Source organism: Ictalurus furcatus, chromosome 2 (assembly GCF_023375685.1).
Source record: "Ictalurus furcatus strain D&B chromosome 2, Billie_1.0, whole genome shotgun sequence".
Classification (NCBI taxonomy): Eukaryota; Metazoa; Chordata; class Actinopteri; order Siluriformes; family Ictaluridae; genus Ictalurus; species Ictalurus furcatus.
The window spans coordinates 26,960,364-26,976,419 of record NC_071256.1 but is presented as its reverse complement, the minus strand read 5'-3'; the positions used below and the strand labels follow the sequence as shown (position 1 = coordinate 26,976,419).

The 16,056-nt window shown below is 36.5% G+C and overlaps 1 protein-coding gene across 1 annotated transcript; it reads right to left on the bottom strand.

Annotated features, from left to right (window-relative positions):
• Positions 1 to 58: 58 nt before the first annotated feature.
• Positions 59 to 9,892, bottom strand: spc24 (SPC24 component of NDC80 kinetochore complex). Its single transcript, XM_053612022.1, has 6 exons — positions 9,555 to 9,892; positions 8,094 to 8,293; positions 7,733 to 7,877; positions 7,165 to 7,269; positions 5,016 to 5,092; positions 59 to 3,182 (listed from the first exon to the last, which is right to left on the bottom strand). The coding sequence occupies exons 2-6, from the start codon at positions 8,266 to 8,268 to the stop codon at positions 3,076 to 3,078; spliced, it is 609 nt and encodes a 202-aa protein (XP_053467997.1). The 5' UTR covers positions 8,269 to 8,293; positions 9,555 to 9,892; the 3' UTR covers positions 59 to 3,075.
• Between the last annotated feature and the right edge of the window lie 6,164 nt (positions 9,893 to 16,056).

The following is a 16,056-nucleotide window of genomic DNA, read 5'->3' as shown; positions in this document are numbered from 1 at the left end:
TAAAAGGTAGTATTTGATAATTTTTTTAAAATGGTTTGTACTTTTGCTAAATTATGATACACAAATGTATATATGTACCTTTATAATAAAGAAAGTCTTCATATGAAATCTTTTGGCCCTGTGTTCCTTTTCTATCCACTTTTCCCCCTGTGGCAAAGGTGGCTTACATTGGCCTCATGCGCCAGACGGCAAACCAGCTGTTCTGCTGTATCACATGATCTACAGGAAGATGTAGCGACACTTGAGGCTTTTTTTTGCATTGTTTGGTCACAAATGAACAGTGAAGCATGGGTCTCGTGACTTAGCGAAAATGAGATAACATCAGCGTAGCACCATTCTTGTTTTGTTTATATATAATCCAGTTCATCGTTGATTAACTGGCCTTTAGTCACTGTTATTCATCACGAAAAAAATAGGTGGTCAGAAAATTTTCTTTAATATTTTTAATATACTGATATATAAAATGCATGATGACAATAAAGCAAATAATATAAAAATATTTAAATATCACGCATAAGCCTGTTAACTTTGCACTTTTAAACTTTGCACTTTTCCCCCTTAAGACTTTAATTAAAATGAAATGGTCAGATTTTTCCTTAACATTTGGAAGTATACTACCGGTCAAAGTTTGGAGAAATGTTTCTCATGATCTTAAAAACCTTTTTATTTGAAGGTTTGAATGATTGAATGATTGAAATCGGTGTTGTAGACAAAAATATAATTGTGCCAACATATTCATTTCTTTTGTTAGAAAGCTAACATTTTATTTACAAAAAAAAAAAAAAAATTTTTTAAAAACGGACAACTCAGAGCGAAATATTCCAAAAAACAGCCAATAAGTGTCCAGCATTATTACTATTTAAAAAGCATCTCAGGGCGATTCCTCAAGAAATCGGTTTAGAAAACGCCCACAATACATTTCTGGAAATTCTAAGCAAAAAGGGTGTGTACTTTGAAGATGCTAAAATACTAAATTATTTTGATTTATTGTGGATTTTTAATTTTTTTTTTATCACAACATAATTCCCATAGTTTCATTTGGGTTATTCCAGAGTTTTGATGACTTTATTAATATTATAAAATGTGGAGAAAAAAAATAAAAATAAAGAATAAGTGTGTCTAAACTTGTGTCAGGTAGTGTATGTTAAAATTAAGTACATATTAAAGAATTTAACAGAATTCAGATAACTTCGCAGTTTTACAATTATTTCCTGTTTTGTTTTGTTTTTTAATGTTATTAAGCGACTTTGTGTGAACTTGACCTTGTATGCCATTGCATTATCCGGAATGTCACTAAGCTGCACTAGTGTCAGTGTGGTCTAACCTCAATGCAAGACGTGTGCCAAGTCTGCCACTGCCTTGGCAGGAAATTTTGAAACAGGGTCACAGACTCGTGCCAGGGTAGAATCTGCCCGAAGCGTAAATGCTCAACACTTCAACACACATTTGCCCACCCACCTCACCACAGAAACTGCACATACATACACCATGAGTCATTTGTTAAGTGACAGTAAGCAACAAACAAACATCAAATAGTCACGCAATTAAAATGATTTTCGACCGTGAGAAATTTTCTACTCTGATAACCTTTCACACAAATACAGCAAATATCTGTATTTATCCAGAAACAGATTCTTCTGAGAACATTTAATTGAATAAAAGGAGCAAATAAGTATGTCTGTTTAAATCTTAAGAGCTGAAAATCTGCACCAGAGAAAATTCCATTTAAGGGAGCAGTCCTCTTCTGATGTACAAGAAAGAGGACTACACACAATGAACTTCTCCCCAACTGGTTCTCAATCCAAGTATTAAACACACCTGTCTCAGGTGAGGCACAGCAAACAAAAACATGCAGTGCAAATATTCACAATATTCTGTTACACTCGTTCAATGTAACTCAACACCAGGAACTGCCTTCTAAGTAACACTACTTACGTATTCAGATGACAGAGGGGACACACACAGCAAGATACTACAGGGTGTCGAAATGTCAGGAACTGATGAACAATGTTTTGATTAATTACAACATACGCTTTAAACATTCACCCTTACGTGCTATGTATTTTTTCAGCCACCGTGTAATGTTTTTTCGCAGATTTTGCTCAACATATTCTAATTGACATATTTGTTCAACATACTCCCATTGCATCCTGACATTTCAGACACTGCAGTAAGCTTCATGCATTAGTCAGGTACAGTGATGTAACATGAAGTGAATTTTAAAACGACACACTTACTGGGCATTTTGTTATACAAGTCACACTTGTTGAACACCTTGTAGGTTTAGCTTAGTTTTTCCATTCACAGAGTGTTAATCATCCACTTGCCCTTTCTCAGTGGTTACTTTCTGACCACATGGCTGCTGCTGAATGGAGATTTAAAGTTGATGGACTGTTATTTGTCCAGCTTAAAAATCCCATTTATATCTGTTATAACGTAAATGAACACAGGAATTAACTTGTCTCGTAGGCATTAAACAACATTAAAACTATGATGTGTCATTCTTTAATAATAAAAATGTATAGCTGGTAAATCGCTGTTGCATTCAGAAGAATAAAACACTTTGTGACATGCTGTTATAGGAAAATAATTAACTTTAGTGTCAGTGGTAATGCATAACACCAACCCGTCATTGCTCATCTTCCTATAACGTCATACAGAAGTTGACATTTACAATCTGCAACTCTCCTGACTTTCAAATATTCAACAATTCCAAAAATTAGAAGGAACAACTAAAATATGCACTAACAAGAGTTATGTTGTCACAATAAAACAAAATCATATAATGAACTTGTCATTTTAAAACGGTGTAAAATATATGAAAATAAAATGTAGAGTTCCTGTTTGAGAGATGACATTTCCTTTCCCAAAATGCACACAAGTGAATGTGGAACTGGTACATTATGTATATAAAGTTACATATGCTTTGCATACTTAGTAAGTATGTAGTACACTAGATTTCAGTTCATTCTGTAGGACTTATTTATTTATTATTTATAAAAACATAAAAAGATACAAAAAAAAAAAAATGATAAGGGAAGATTAAGATGAAATCCAACATGGCCCAACAGAATTCTACCAGTCTGTGCTGACGAGGCTCCAGAGCTCATCACTGACCTCACAGGGGGAGCAGCTCAATGTGTCTATGTTGATGGGAGTTGCTAGATCTCGACCATAGTGAACTGGGGAAAGGAAAACATTATAATATTATTACAATGTAAACAAGATTAACAATAATTATTCTTGAAAACAACTAATAAAACATCATGACGTGCTGTTGTAGGAAAATCATCAACGACAAGCTGGTGTGATGTGATCTGTCGCAAAGCAGAGTCACTGCTACTAGCATGAAGTTGATTATTTTCCAATAGCAGAACATCCCAAAGTGTTTTATTGCTCTTATACCACAGCAATTTGCCAATACTGAAGATTTTTATTTATTAAAGAATGACACTTTTTATACACATTTAATGTTGTGCAATGTCCACGAAACAATTTAGTTCCGGTTACTACTATAAACAGCAGTCCCCTCACCAGCCTACCCTTTTGAAGTTAACCAGGCAGAAAAAAAAAAAAAAACATGCAGCTTGTCATGTAACCGAGAAAGTGGAAAGTACAAAGTCCTCTATGTTGAGGACTTTCCTGTGACTGAAATCTTACTGACTGTTACAAAGCGTTGACGCCCATAAATCCACCATACAAGTCCATGTAAATTTGTAAATAAGCTGTTACTATAGAGAAAACATATTTGAAGGAGCACACTGAAATAAACTTTGGTTTGTATAAACTGTGAGTGGAAATACAGACGGATTTGCTGTCCGTTACAGAACAGCTGCTTCAGATCTTAATCCTTTAATAACTTTTTCGTCTGAGCATTAAAAAGTGGGGTAGATTAGTAGTGCTGGACTGCTCCTCAGAAGCACCCTTTATCTGAATTCACAGCGCCTTCTAGTGACTGGCATATTAGCTGTTTTCATTCAATACTCAAATGTTAAGAATATGCTGCAGTAATAATGCCTGATATTGCTAAAAGCGTTTAATAATTAAATGCGTTTTCTCAATACTCAGCCGATTCAACAAAATTATAATTAAGATGAAATAAATGAAAAACAATTGCAGCAAGCATTCATATAGTGTAAGCAAAATTGATCTATTTCTTGAATCACTTTCTGCAAAACACTCATTGGTCCTACGCTTCAGATTTATTTCTAAACAGTTCTAAGCCAGATCATTAGCATTGCTGTACCCCCTCCGCCCCGACTGAATACAAATACCTAACCAAAGCTTCATATAGTTTTACTTTTTAAACATATTAAGTATTTAATTAAAAATAAATGTAATAATTAGGTAAAGCATATTCATTCTATTTATAGACAGATTGGAAGGAAATTACAGCATTCTGGTATCCCTGCTAGCTGACGCCTCATCCCACTTCTTGTTTATTGTTCATGTGTAGAACTTCCATCCATCCATAATCCATACACAAGGTCGCAGGGAGCCTGGAGCCTATCCCAGGGAACTCAGGGCACAAGGCGGAGGACACCTTGGACTGAGTGTCAGTCGATCGCAGAAATATAATCGCACACACTATGGACAATTTGTCAGTATACAACGTATGTCTTTGGACTGGGGGAGGAAACCCCCAAAGCACGGTGAGAACATGCACACGCCGTGCACACAGGGTGGAGGTGGGATTCAAACCCCCAACTGATTTACGTAACAGGAGACAGACTACTCTCACACTACAGACTCAGATTGTGAGTCAACAAGGCTCTTCTGCAAGGGCTAAAGTCACCCTTAATGCCATCAAATCAACGCACTAATGTCCGAAATATTCACCACTTTTTACTTACATCAATATACTACTTACCACTTTTCAACAATATTTTACTTATATAAGTAATATACAACTTATATTACTTATACAATATTTATTATAATGGAGTATTACTCTAAATATAGTGAGACGAAGATGAAAGAGAAGATGACAGCACATTGTGGATGGAGTTCCTTACCTCCACGTAAAATGTGAGGCTCTGTACCCAACTCGAGTCGAATTCTGGTAACCTTGCAGTAGAGTTGTGCTAAATATCTGCAACACATAAGCAGCATGCTTGGTGTAACTAAAGTACATTTATTATGGATATAATATAACAGTGTTTACATTAGCACCTTTCATATATTTATGGCATTTGGCAGACGTCCTTATCCAAAACGACTTACAGAAGTGCTTTGAAGTCGCTATCAATAAATACATCCTCATACTGGTTCACTAGAATACCATCAGTGTAAAAAAAACTCTGCTGGGGAGGTACTATAGTATGAAATACACACAGACAACAAGATTTTTTTTTTTACAATACCAGTCAAAAGTTTGGGGTCACTTAGAAATTCCCCTGGTTTTGAAAGAAAAGCACTTTTTTCATTTAAATTAACATAAATTGATCAAAAATACAGTTTAGACACTGTTAATGTTGTAAATGACTGATATAGCTAGAAAATTTTTATGGAATCTCTACATACCTGAAGGCATAAAGTGTTATTTTCAGCAACCATCACTCCTGTGTTCCAATAGCACATTGTGATAACTAATCCAGGTTTATCATGTTAAAAGGCTAATTGATCATTAGAAACCCTTTTGCAATGATGTTAGCACAGCTGAAAACATTGTGTTGATTAAAGAAGCAATAGAAGTGGCCTTATTTAGGCTATGATGAGTATCTGGAGCATCAGCATTTGTGGGTTTGATTATAGACTCAAAATAGCCACATAAAAAACCCAACACAACTCTCTTCTGAAACTTGTCAGGCTATTCCATGTGACAAATTTCCAAGAAACGGAAGATTTCATACAATGGCATGTATTACTCTCTTCAAAGAGCAGCACAAACTGGCTCTAAGCAGGAAAGAAAGAAGTGGGAGGCCCCAGAACACAACAGACAAGTACATAATTCTCCTAGTTCCTCTAGTTGACATCTCACTGGTCCTCAGCTGGCAGCTTTATTGAACGGCAAACCACCAGTCTCAACATCAAAAAGGCGACTCCAGGGTGTTGGCCTTTTAGGCAGAGTTGCAAAGAAAAAGCCATATCTGAGACTGGCAAATAAAAGGAAGAGATTAAGATAGGCCAAAGAACACAGATGAAGATGGGGGGTGGGGGTGTTCTGGACAGACAAATCTAAGTTTGATGTGTTTGGAACACAAAAAAGAACATTTGAGAGATGCCTCTTTTAAACATGGTGGATGAAAGGTGATAGTCTGAGGGAGCAGTTGCCAGATCTCAACCCTAGTGATCTCTTGTGTGAGTAACCTTACCATATGGTTCATAGAATCTGCCCATCAAGTCAATCCAACTTGTGGGAGGTGCTTCAAGAAGCATGGGGTGAAATTTCCTCAGATTACCTCAACAGATTGACAGCTAGAATGCCAAAGGTCTACAAGGCTATAACTACTGCAAAGGGAGGATTCTTTGATGAAAGAAAAAAAATTGAAGGACAAAATTCTTATTTCAAGCAAAAATCGTTATTTCTTTCCTTGTCAATGTCTTGCCTACACTTGCGGATCATTTTACAGCTCATTTGATTAATAAAATTACGAGTTTTTATGGAAACTCTGAAATTTCCTGGGTGACCCTGAACTTTTGACTGATAGTGAAATACTCCATGAAGATGTAGGTCTCCAGTGACTCAGCTATTCGGACATGTAGGTGAAGTTCATTCCCCCACCTAGGTGCCAGAACAGAGAAGAGTCTTGATGCATGCCTTCCATGTACCCTGAGAGATGGGGGGACTGGTCAAGAAGTGCTAGGGGATTGGCAGGCATGCATCAGTGTTTTAAATCTGATGCAAGCAGCAAGAGGAAACCAGTGGAGTGGGAGAACTTGAAGGGTGAAATCAAGTCATGCACTATCAATACTTTAAGTCCTAGCAACTCACTATTTCATGCTTTTCCTTTTTATCGAATTGTTGTCTTCAAACTGTTATTTACTACCATCAACAACTAGTCATAAGTCAATTTTATAAGAAAACGAAAACATAAAACTGTCAAAGGATTCACAGGATTAAACTGACAGGGATTCAACAACGTACAGCTCAATTCTGTGCCATATAAAACTCAAGCTGACAGTGTGTTAGTTTGTTGTACTCCATCAGCTGGATTTGCTTACATGGCTGAGGGAATTACTTCAGTTGTGTCTTCATCTACTTCCTGCTGCAGAGCCTGAATTTCCTTCTCACTGTCTTTGAGTCTCTCCAGCTCTCTCTGTAGGAATCTGACACATGAAGTCAAAGAAACAAAACAACAACAACAACAACAGCAGCAAAGCATAGAAAGAGAAGTTGTATGTAAGGAATAAAACAACATTATATGAAAATAATGACTACCACCCTAAGGTTGATTATTTTCCTATAACAGCACATACTGAAGACTTTCAGTCCTTTTATACCACAGCAATTTAGCAACATTTAAACTTTTTTATTTATTTAATTTTTTTTTAAAAAGAAGAACACCATTTTTGTATTCATTCATAGCTACATTTAATATTGTCCATTAAGCAAGCTACTTCCGGTTATAATTTGTTAAAATGGCTATAAACTGTTGTTTCCACACTTTTTAATTTTAATAAGATGAGAAATGCAGATTGTTACTGGTGTATGTTGCTCCTTTGGTGTACACAAATGACATCACAGCAAAAGGTATATACTGTGCAGAAACAGCATGTGACTGAAGGATACTGTAGCTCTGAGTCCAAGGTGTGGCTTTTGGCCAGGCTCTGCTGCACCTCCTGCTCCACTTTCTCCAGTTCCCGCATCATCTGGCTCTTCTGACCCTCCAGATCCAAAAGTTTCTGTCCAACAACTTCCTCAGAGTGCACCAAGCCTGTGTGCACAGATTGAGGGGACGGGGAGTGATTCATATTCAATTTACCATATTTCCTATGACTTCAGTGTTTGAGCAGAAAACAGAAGCTGTACTTAAGATGTACACAAGGTTAAGTCACTGAACAATACATCATAAAATCAATGCTTGTTACAGCTTCATGTTTAGAACGATCAGTGCCAGACAGGTGGATCATGGTAGCTGATCATCACTTACTGTTTAAAAGCTCAGTAACTGTTTTCTTAGCCTCTGTGTGGTGGTCAAAAAGTGCCTGCTGTTTCTTCCGTGCCACCCTCAGGGCGTCTTCAGCTTTACTGCTCTCGATGAGCACGATAAGAGCCTCCCCGGTGTTCTCCAGGTCAACGTAATGCAATGCATCGTTCTGTAACATCTTTGTCCAGTTGAGCTGCAATTTCCTGCAAGGTAAGTAATAGAAATAAAACAAACAAAATTCCAAAGCTTCAATTTTCATGGTAATGCTGCTGTCAACACCAACATGGATTTTTCAATCATGGTATTGGACATCTCAGGAAAATGGTGAATGAGAAAAGAAACTCTTGCACTTTTGTTTTTAGGAGATAACAGCAACACAATGGTATTGATATCAGTAAGAAAAAAAAAAAGCTATTTTTATATGGTGATGGTAACAATCAAATGTAGCCCTTGTGTAGGGTGTTTTACTTCATTTTCATGCAATTTAAGACAATATTCTTGATAACTAAGACGTGGTGCCTCCTTGTTTTAAAATGGCTTGAGAGCCATGCTTTGATTCCATACGCTAATGTATTTCTTTCTGAAACAGGAAGTCAGTGTAGCGTGTTGAAGTCGTAAACCAGCGGCTCTAGTGGTGATGGAGAGTCACAGGGTCGTCACTAGGAGGAATCTAAAATGTCTAAATAGATAAAGATACATTTATTACTTATTCTTACTGATGGAGAAGCCCTGATGGTGTATAAAGATGGAATTGTGTTCTCCATCAGTCTGATATAGACCTCCAAAAAGGGCCCGTCACATAACCGCCATCTTGCACAACTTCCACTGTCTTTGAAATGAATAAACTCCAAACCATTTTCCTCCTCAACCATATTTGCTGCAATGTGCTGATATTGTAGAGCAAGACCCACCCCTGGGGCAGGACATATACATACTAAAGAGCATTTCATTGGACAAAAGCATGACTAGTACCAGATGAGTCATCAATTTTTTTTTTGTTTTCCACGAAGTGATGAACTATAACATTAATACAAGAATATCTCCCAAACTATTTTTTACAAGATATACTGTTACACTGATATCTATAACACTAAGGGACAGGCACACGTAGTACAGTTTAAGTTACATTGTGTTTATTTTTCTATATATCATATTAAATGGGTGAACATTTTGACTGCACCGAAATTTAATTCGTATGCTCTTTATTTTACCGAGTCCATTCTGATTAAAAGAATACGTGGATGGTTTAAAAAATATAAACATTTAACGTACACGTACGTGACTTTCAAGCTAATATTCAGCCATTAAGCTACCTCCGAATATTTATTTTATTCGTGTTAGGTAAATTTACATCAAGAAGGCTTGAGAACAATGCCATATTGGTATGTATTTACAACACATATATGCTGAGTTGTGTTTTAAAAAGTCAATTTTACTATTGATCAGCAAAATCATTACACCAACCTGAACTGCCGTTTTGTTTTCAAACCGAGCCGCTCGTTGCCGCGCTTTAAGCAGTCGTGCCTGAACGGTGGATTAATCAAAAATATTGCACACACACATATTATCACGTCTGATTTTCTATGTAAATGCTTAAAAAATTTATAATAATTATATGAAGAACGATGTGTGAAAATCAGTTTTTGTTTTAAAGTAATGATTTTCGTTTAGCTTTTGTTATCAGGCAAACAATTTGGACCCCTCAAAACGACTGGCGTCGCCTTGTTAACAGCGGAAGGACCCTCAATGTGACAGAATCGGGCAGTAATCTGGGGGATAGAACATATTATTATTATTATTATTATTATTATTATTATTATTATTATTATTATTATTATTATCTTTTCAAAATTACAAATCCAACCAACATGGCAACTTACAAAAAAAAAAAAAGGGAGCACAGTTTAGGACTGAGCAAAGACAAAATACGCAAGCAAGGTGCAAATCATAAATATAAGCATACAGGTCATAAATATAAAGAGATTCAAATAAAATTACAGCACGATTGAATGGACAAATAAATACATTATATAAGAAAAGAAAACAACAACAAGATAATACAGTTTAACCTCTAATTGGGGTCCAATTAAATTATAAGACTGACATAAGTGTATGGAGTAAATTGGCTTTTATAGAGTTAATTACTTTGAATCTAAATAAAGAGATCGCTCATTCAGAAATACAATGAAAAGTGGGGTATTAATAATAATAATAATAATAATAATAATAATATTACATTTATGTAGAAAGAGTTTAACTAAAATTATTAGTTTATTATATAATTTATAATTTATAGAATTTATGGAGATACTAGAGATCCAGATCCTTTCTGCCTCTGGATGGAGCTCAAATCTTCTCTAATTCCAGACTGCTGGGACTACGGCTGCTCCTAAGGCCATACAGACTTCATATAAATCCATAATGAACTTTTTCACACTATCTGTTGTTACCCAGATGAGGATGGGTTCCCTTCTGAGTCGGGTTCCTCTCAAGGTTTCTTCCTCTTAAAACATCTTAGGGAGTTTTTCCTTGCCACCGTCACCACTCATTGGCTTGCTCAGTTGGGATAAATTCGCACCTTTAATATCTGTATACCATGTTGATATTTCTGTAAAGCTGCTTTGAGACAATGTCTATTGTAAAAAGCGCTATACAAATAAAATTGAATTGAATTGAATTGAATTATATAAAGATTTCAGCTTCCTGTCCTCCATTATAACACCCAATTTAATCTTATCATGTGTCAAGGCCGGATAGGAAGTTTTATCAGCCACTGGTGTAAAAACTGTGAGCCTCCAGGGATTGTTCATGTTGCTCTGCGAGTAGATTCCTGTGTGATATAGCACATCGCCGAATATAGGCTAATAGCACTGATTAACGTCGCTGCTACAGTCGAAACTGTGCATGTGCATAGTTTTAATGAACATGAGTTAACAATATAGACTGCTGGATGACCCTGGGATACTGATATTACAGTCAGATTGAATAATCTAAGATTAGCTGTCTCACCTGGAGACTCAATCAGGTAACAAAAAATGTGTCGAAAGGACACCTCTGGCCATTCTGTTGGGTTGTTTGTCCAGTCACAGATATTGTACGGACAACCCGACCCAATACGGCTCAGTTTTTCTATGTATCTTGCTCTGTCGATCTTAAGAAGTGATTCTACGTAGGCCATACTGAGTTAACACCGTGCTTTTCCAGTCAGGGGGAAAGGATTGTTTTCCCCCCACACCGACTCCGCCCCACGCCACGCCCCCTTCTATGACTAAACACCGACCAAGTCAATATTGGAAAATTATTGCATGAAATAAGAAAAGGAATAAATTAAGAAAAGTAACTGATTTTCTTGAATAATAATTTACATAAAAGAAAATGTAAGAAAAACGACTTCTTTATCTTAACTAATAACTCATCATTCTCAAATAGGTGGAAAAAAGCACACTTTGTCACTGCGAGACACTGCATGTGTGAATGCAACAAAATTGAGAAAATTTTGACTTTATGCAAATTTGGAGGGACTTGGTGAGGCGACTACCAATGGGAGTGAAGATAGTAAAGCGCGCATGAAGCTTGATCCGCCATGCTGACTGTGAGTCCAAATTGTTTCATGGAGCCAGACAGTCCAGCAATTGCGCTTTCACCGCAGATAGATGGCTGTGATAGCAAAGGGCATACACTGCTTCTCCATCTCATAGGATATGATGCATATATGCACTGGTGAATTTTATATACAAACACTCTCCCTCCAGAATGTTTAATTTTAGTGGCAAGAAAACTGGTTTGTTGTCAACAATCAAATGCTACTTGCACCACCCACTGATAAATGTTACCACGGCAACTCTTCTTTCTCTCTCTCTCTCTCTCTCTCTCTCTCTCATACACAGACACTATAGAAACTCTGTCTGGATGTCTTTATAAGCTGTTGACTTGTAATTTCTTATTCCACAAGTTCCATGAAGAATGAAATTTGCTATTATTATTATTATTATTATTATTATTATTATTATTCATTGAGTGAATAATAAGTTTCACACACCAGCAGCTCCAGTAGAAATGTGGAAATTAGCTAAAACAGTGACAGTATCATTGAATCAGTGAGTTGAACTCGAGAATCGAACCGGTTCTATTCGTGAATGAATCATTACACTTCTCTCATAAACTTTATATGATTACATTAAATTTCAATCGATTCCTCACAGAAAGGTGCTGCAAGGCTTCGGAAAGCTTGAATATATACAACACTGGACTAGTTTTATTATCGCTTGGTGCTTTTCTGTCCTTTTTGAAGCTCAATGCTCCATTACTATTGCTCGATTGCAAGGAAAAACATACATTCTTGGAAATATTGTGCTCCAACTTGGCACAGTCTGAGGGCATTCTTTATAGCGTGCTAATTAATAGATTATTGTGCAAAGAGGCCGTTTAAATACCAAAATCATATAGGAAATTGTGGGGTTCTGCTGGTCCCCCTGTCTGACCAGGGCCCTTAGAATCGTCCTAATCTTCCCCCCGTTATGGCGCCACTGTTCACCACTCTAAAATGTAAGTCACACCATTAATAGCTTGTACAACTATTTGTTTGTTTGTTTGTTTATTAGCCTATAGACTGAGTTTTTGAACTTGCTTAACCATATTTCCCAAAATATTAAGTGAAAATACTTCTAATGGGTTCTATGGATGGTCCCACACAGATACCCTAGGTATTGCACTACCCAAAAATAGTTCATTACCAAGTCACCACCTTGCTGCTATAATCATAAAGACTCATTCACATCTGTGTTCTTTCAGAATGTGCTCTTATTAATCATCAACACACGGAGTGTTGTTTGTCTTTACTCTTCTACACTCGTATATGTAACTGTAATGATTTATAATTTGCTGTCACCCAGAAGAGGATGGGTTCTCTTTTAAGTCTGGGTCCTCTCAAGATTTCCTCATTGTGTCATCTCATATTTTTTCTATGCTGCTGTCACCCATATAGTAGGTTGCTGATTAGGGATCTAAATATAAATCTTATACCTGGGTTTCTGCTTTGTGACAATGTCCATTGTTAAAAGAGCTACACAAATCAAATACCTTTTTAATTGAAAGACCAGCACAGGTTTTTCACCTTAAATCAGCCAGTACTTGATTAATTAATGCAACACTGACTTGAAAACATAATTTCCTATTATTTATTGATTAAATCTAGAAAGGCAAAATGCTTAAGGTTTGAGTCCGTATGACAGATCACACAGAAATTGTTTCTCTATTTCATTTCGGAGTAACATATTTAGAGTCAGATTTACAGTATCTGTTAAATAATATTCACAGCCTATTAAGTATTGTAGAAATAAAATGGAAACTGGTCATTCAAACACTCCCGTCTATCTGCATTTCTCTGATATCTGTTGTTTCACCTGTAAACTAATAAATTGGCCAACATGCTACCATCACTTGTTTCTACAGTAAAATTCCACCTTGGGATTCATCAGTTTATTTTGTGTTATAATACCAGATTATTATTTATGTAGATTTGACAGGTTGGAATATTTTTGCTTATTATAATTTAAACAACGTCCAACAATGTTAACACATGCGTTAAATCATGCGCTAGCAAGCCGGCTAACATTCGGTTAATTATCACTATCTTAGACCATTAGCCAAGTGGTTAATTTCTGCCTGCTATTTTCTCCTTTCACTGCCGGCTGGTACGTTAAGAGTTTAACACGTTTAATGCAGCGGTCACACCAGGTTTTAACGCGCCATTGACTTCCATTCAAACACATCCGGAAACGGCAGACCGGAAACGCAAGCGCAGAATTTCCATACTACGCTGCGTGATGAAAGTTCAAATTTGGTGACCTCTGACCTGCGTTATCGTATCACGTGAAGACGTGTGACCGATCGTGACGTCCCTGCGTGACCTTTATAGTTATAAAAAATCAAAATGGAAGCGCTAATTTTAGTGATCTCGAGCTCTCCTGTACTTTACACCACAGCTTTGAAAGATTATAAAAATAACATAAAGAGTCTGCCTGGTTGGCTGTGTCGTTGAAAACAGGAACAGATGGAAACTTACAATTGTTTTTTAATCGCTTCAAATATTGTCTGACATTTTAGTGCTCTAAAACGTAATTGAAAATTTCAGTACCCTGAAGTATGATGATGTCATATCCGGTTCCCGCCCACATCCCTAACGGCGTCCGATTAAAAACACGCATGCTTCCAGCCTAGTGTAAGCGCAGGTGGCGACATGCCGCTTTAAGCAGCCTGTTTTAACATTGTTCATATTTTAGTGTCTGTTTGCAGTGTTGTAGCCAGATGAAAATTAATGTGAGACAGATCGATGGATAAATAGAAAAACACAAATGCGCGTGCCACTGCCTTACAATAATAGCTATGTTCACGTGTGTAGAGCCATTAGCTAAAGAATAACGAGCAGATCGCTTTTACCAAAACCTCTTAACGCTATTACTGATTGTGTTTCACATTTAGTGTTGTTTTGATAACGCGGTGTTTAAAGTATTTGTGCTTAACTGAAAATAGGAATGAAGTGTGTCTGATGCTGAAAGGAAACAGGGTAACTTACTGTTGCTGACAGGCAGGTCAGGCAGTCCGCTCACTGCGGTCTCAGGCTCGTCCTCCTGGAGCTGCGGCGCTTCGTCCATCCTAAAGATCATGGCTGAGAAGACCCAAGTGGTGCAGGGATGAATGTAGTGATGACTCGGTTCTGGAGTTGATCGTGGAGATGACTTGGTACTGGAGTTGATCGTAGAGATGACGCGGTTCTGGAGTTTATCGTAGAGATGACTCGGTTCTGCAGTTGATTGTAGAGATGACTCGGCACTTGAGATGATCGCAGTGTAGAAAATGGTCTCAAAGTAAAAATCTCACGTGTAAATTCAGAGTTCGACCGCTCAGACGCTTTAAATAAACTTTAAATAAACTTGATCGAGTTGATCGTGGAGATGACTCGGTACTGGAGTTGATCGTAGAGATGACTCGGTTCTGGAGATGATCGTGGAGATGACTCGGTTCTGGAGATGATCGTGGAGATGACTCGGTACTGGAGTTGATCGTGGAGATGACTCGGAACTGGAGATGATCGCAGTGTAGAAAATGGTCTCAAAGTAAAAATCTCACGTGTAAATTCAGAGTTCGACCGCTCAGACGCTTTAAATAAACTTCTAAACCTTTGAAAAGAAACATAAACATTGCAAACCTTTGAAAATAAACATTGCAACCATTTGAAAATAAACTTTGAAAAACATGCGCTCTAAAAGCTGTTGCCCTGGCCACACGTCACATCCAATAGCGCTGTTTCTTCCGGAGTCAATAACTCATTCAGTCTTATTGATATTATTTTATATTATGAAAATAAAAATGATGGCTTTATCTGGTATTGTAGCAGTTATTTAATATTTAAATATATAATTTATTCACACAATAATAGTATATTTATATTTCAATAATATATAAATAGTAAATCATATCGCATTGTATGTATCATTGCTTATTGCACTGTATGTATATCACCCTTTTATTAATAATAAAAGGGTATTTTGTACTTTAATTAATCACATGCATATATAGAGGATTAATTAGTGCTAAATATATACATACAATTATGATTGATATACAATATAAATCATTTTTAGATATTTGTATTATGTTTTTCTCTTCTTGTTTTTATGCAAATGTTTTTGCTTCTGTTTTTTTCATATACTAATTTTTTTTATCAATATAATCCAATGTGTTTATGTAATGTAATGTAATGTAATGTAGTCATAACTTTTAAAAAAAGGGAAAATCAGAACACAATTACAGCAAGTTCAGCCAAAAAGGTTCATGTACATGAAGCTACAAAATGAAATACGTTCATATGCGAGCACATGTATGCCAGTTTTCATGGCAACCATGCAAAATAACTATTGTAAAGAAAATTAAATTATAGCTTGCAACCTACTGAAAGAGAAGGCCA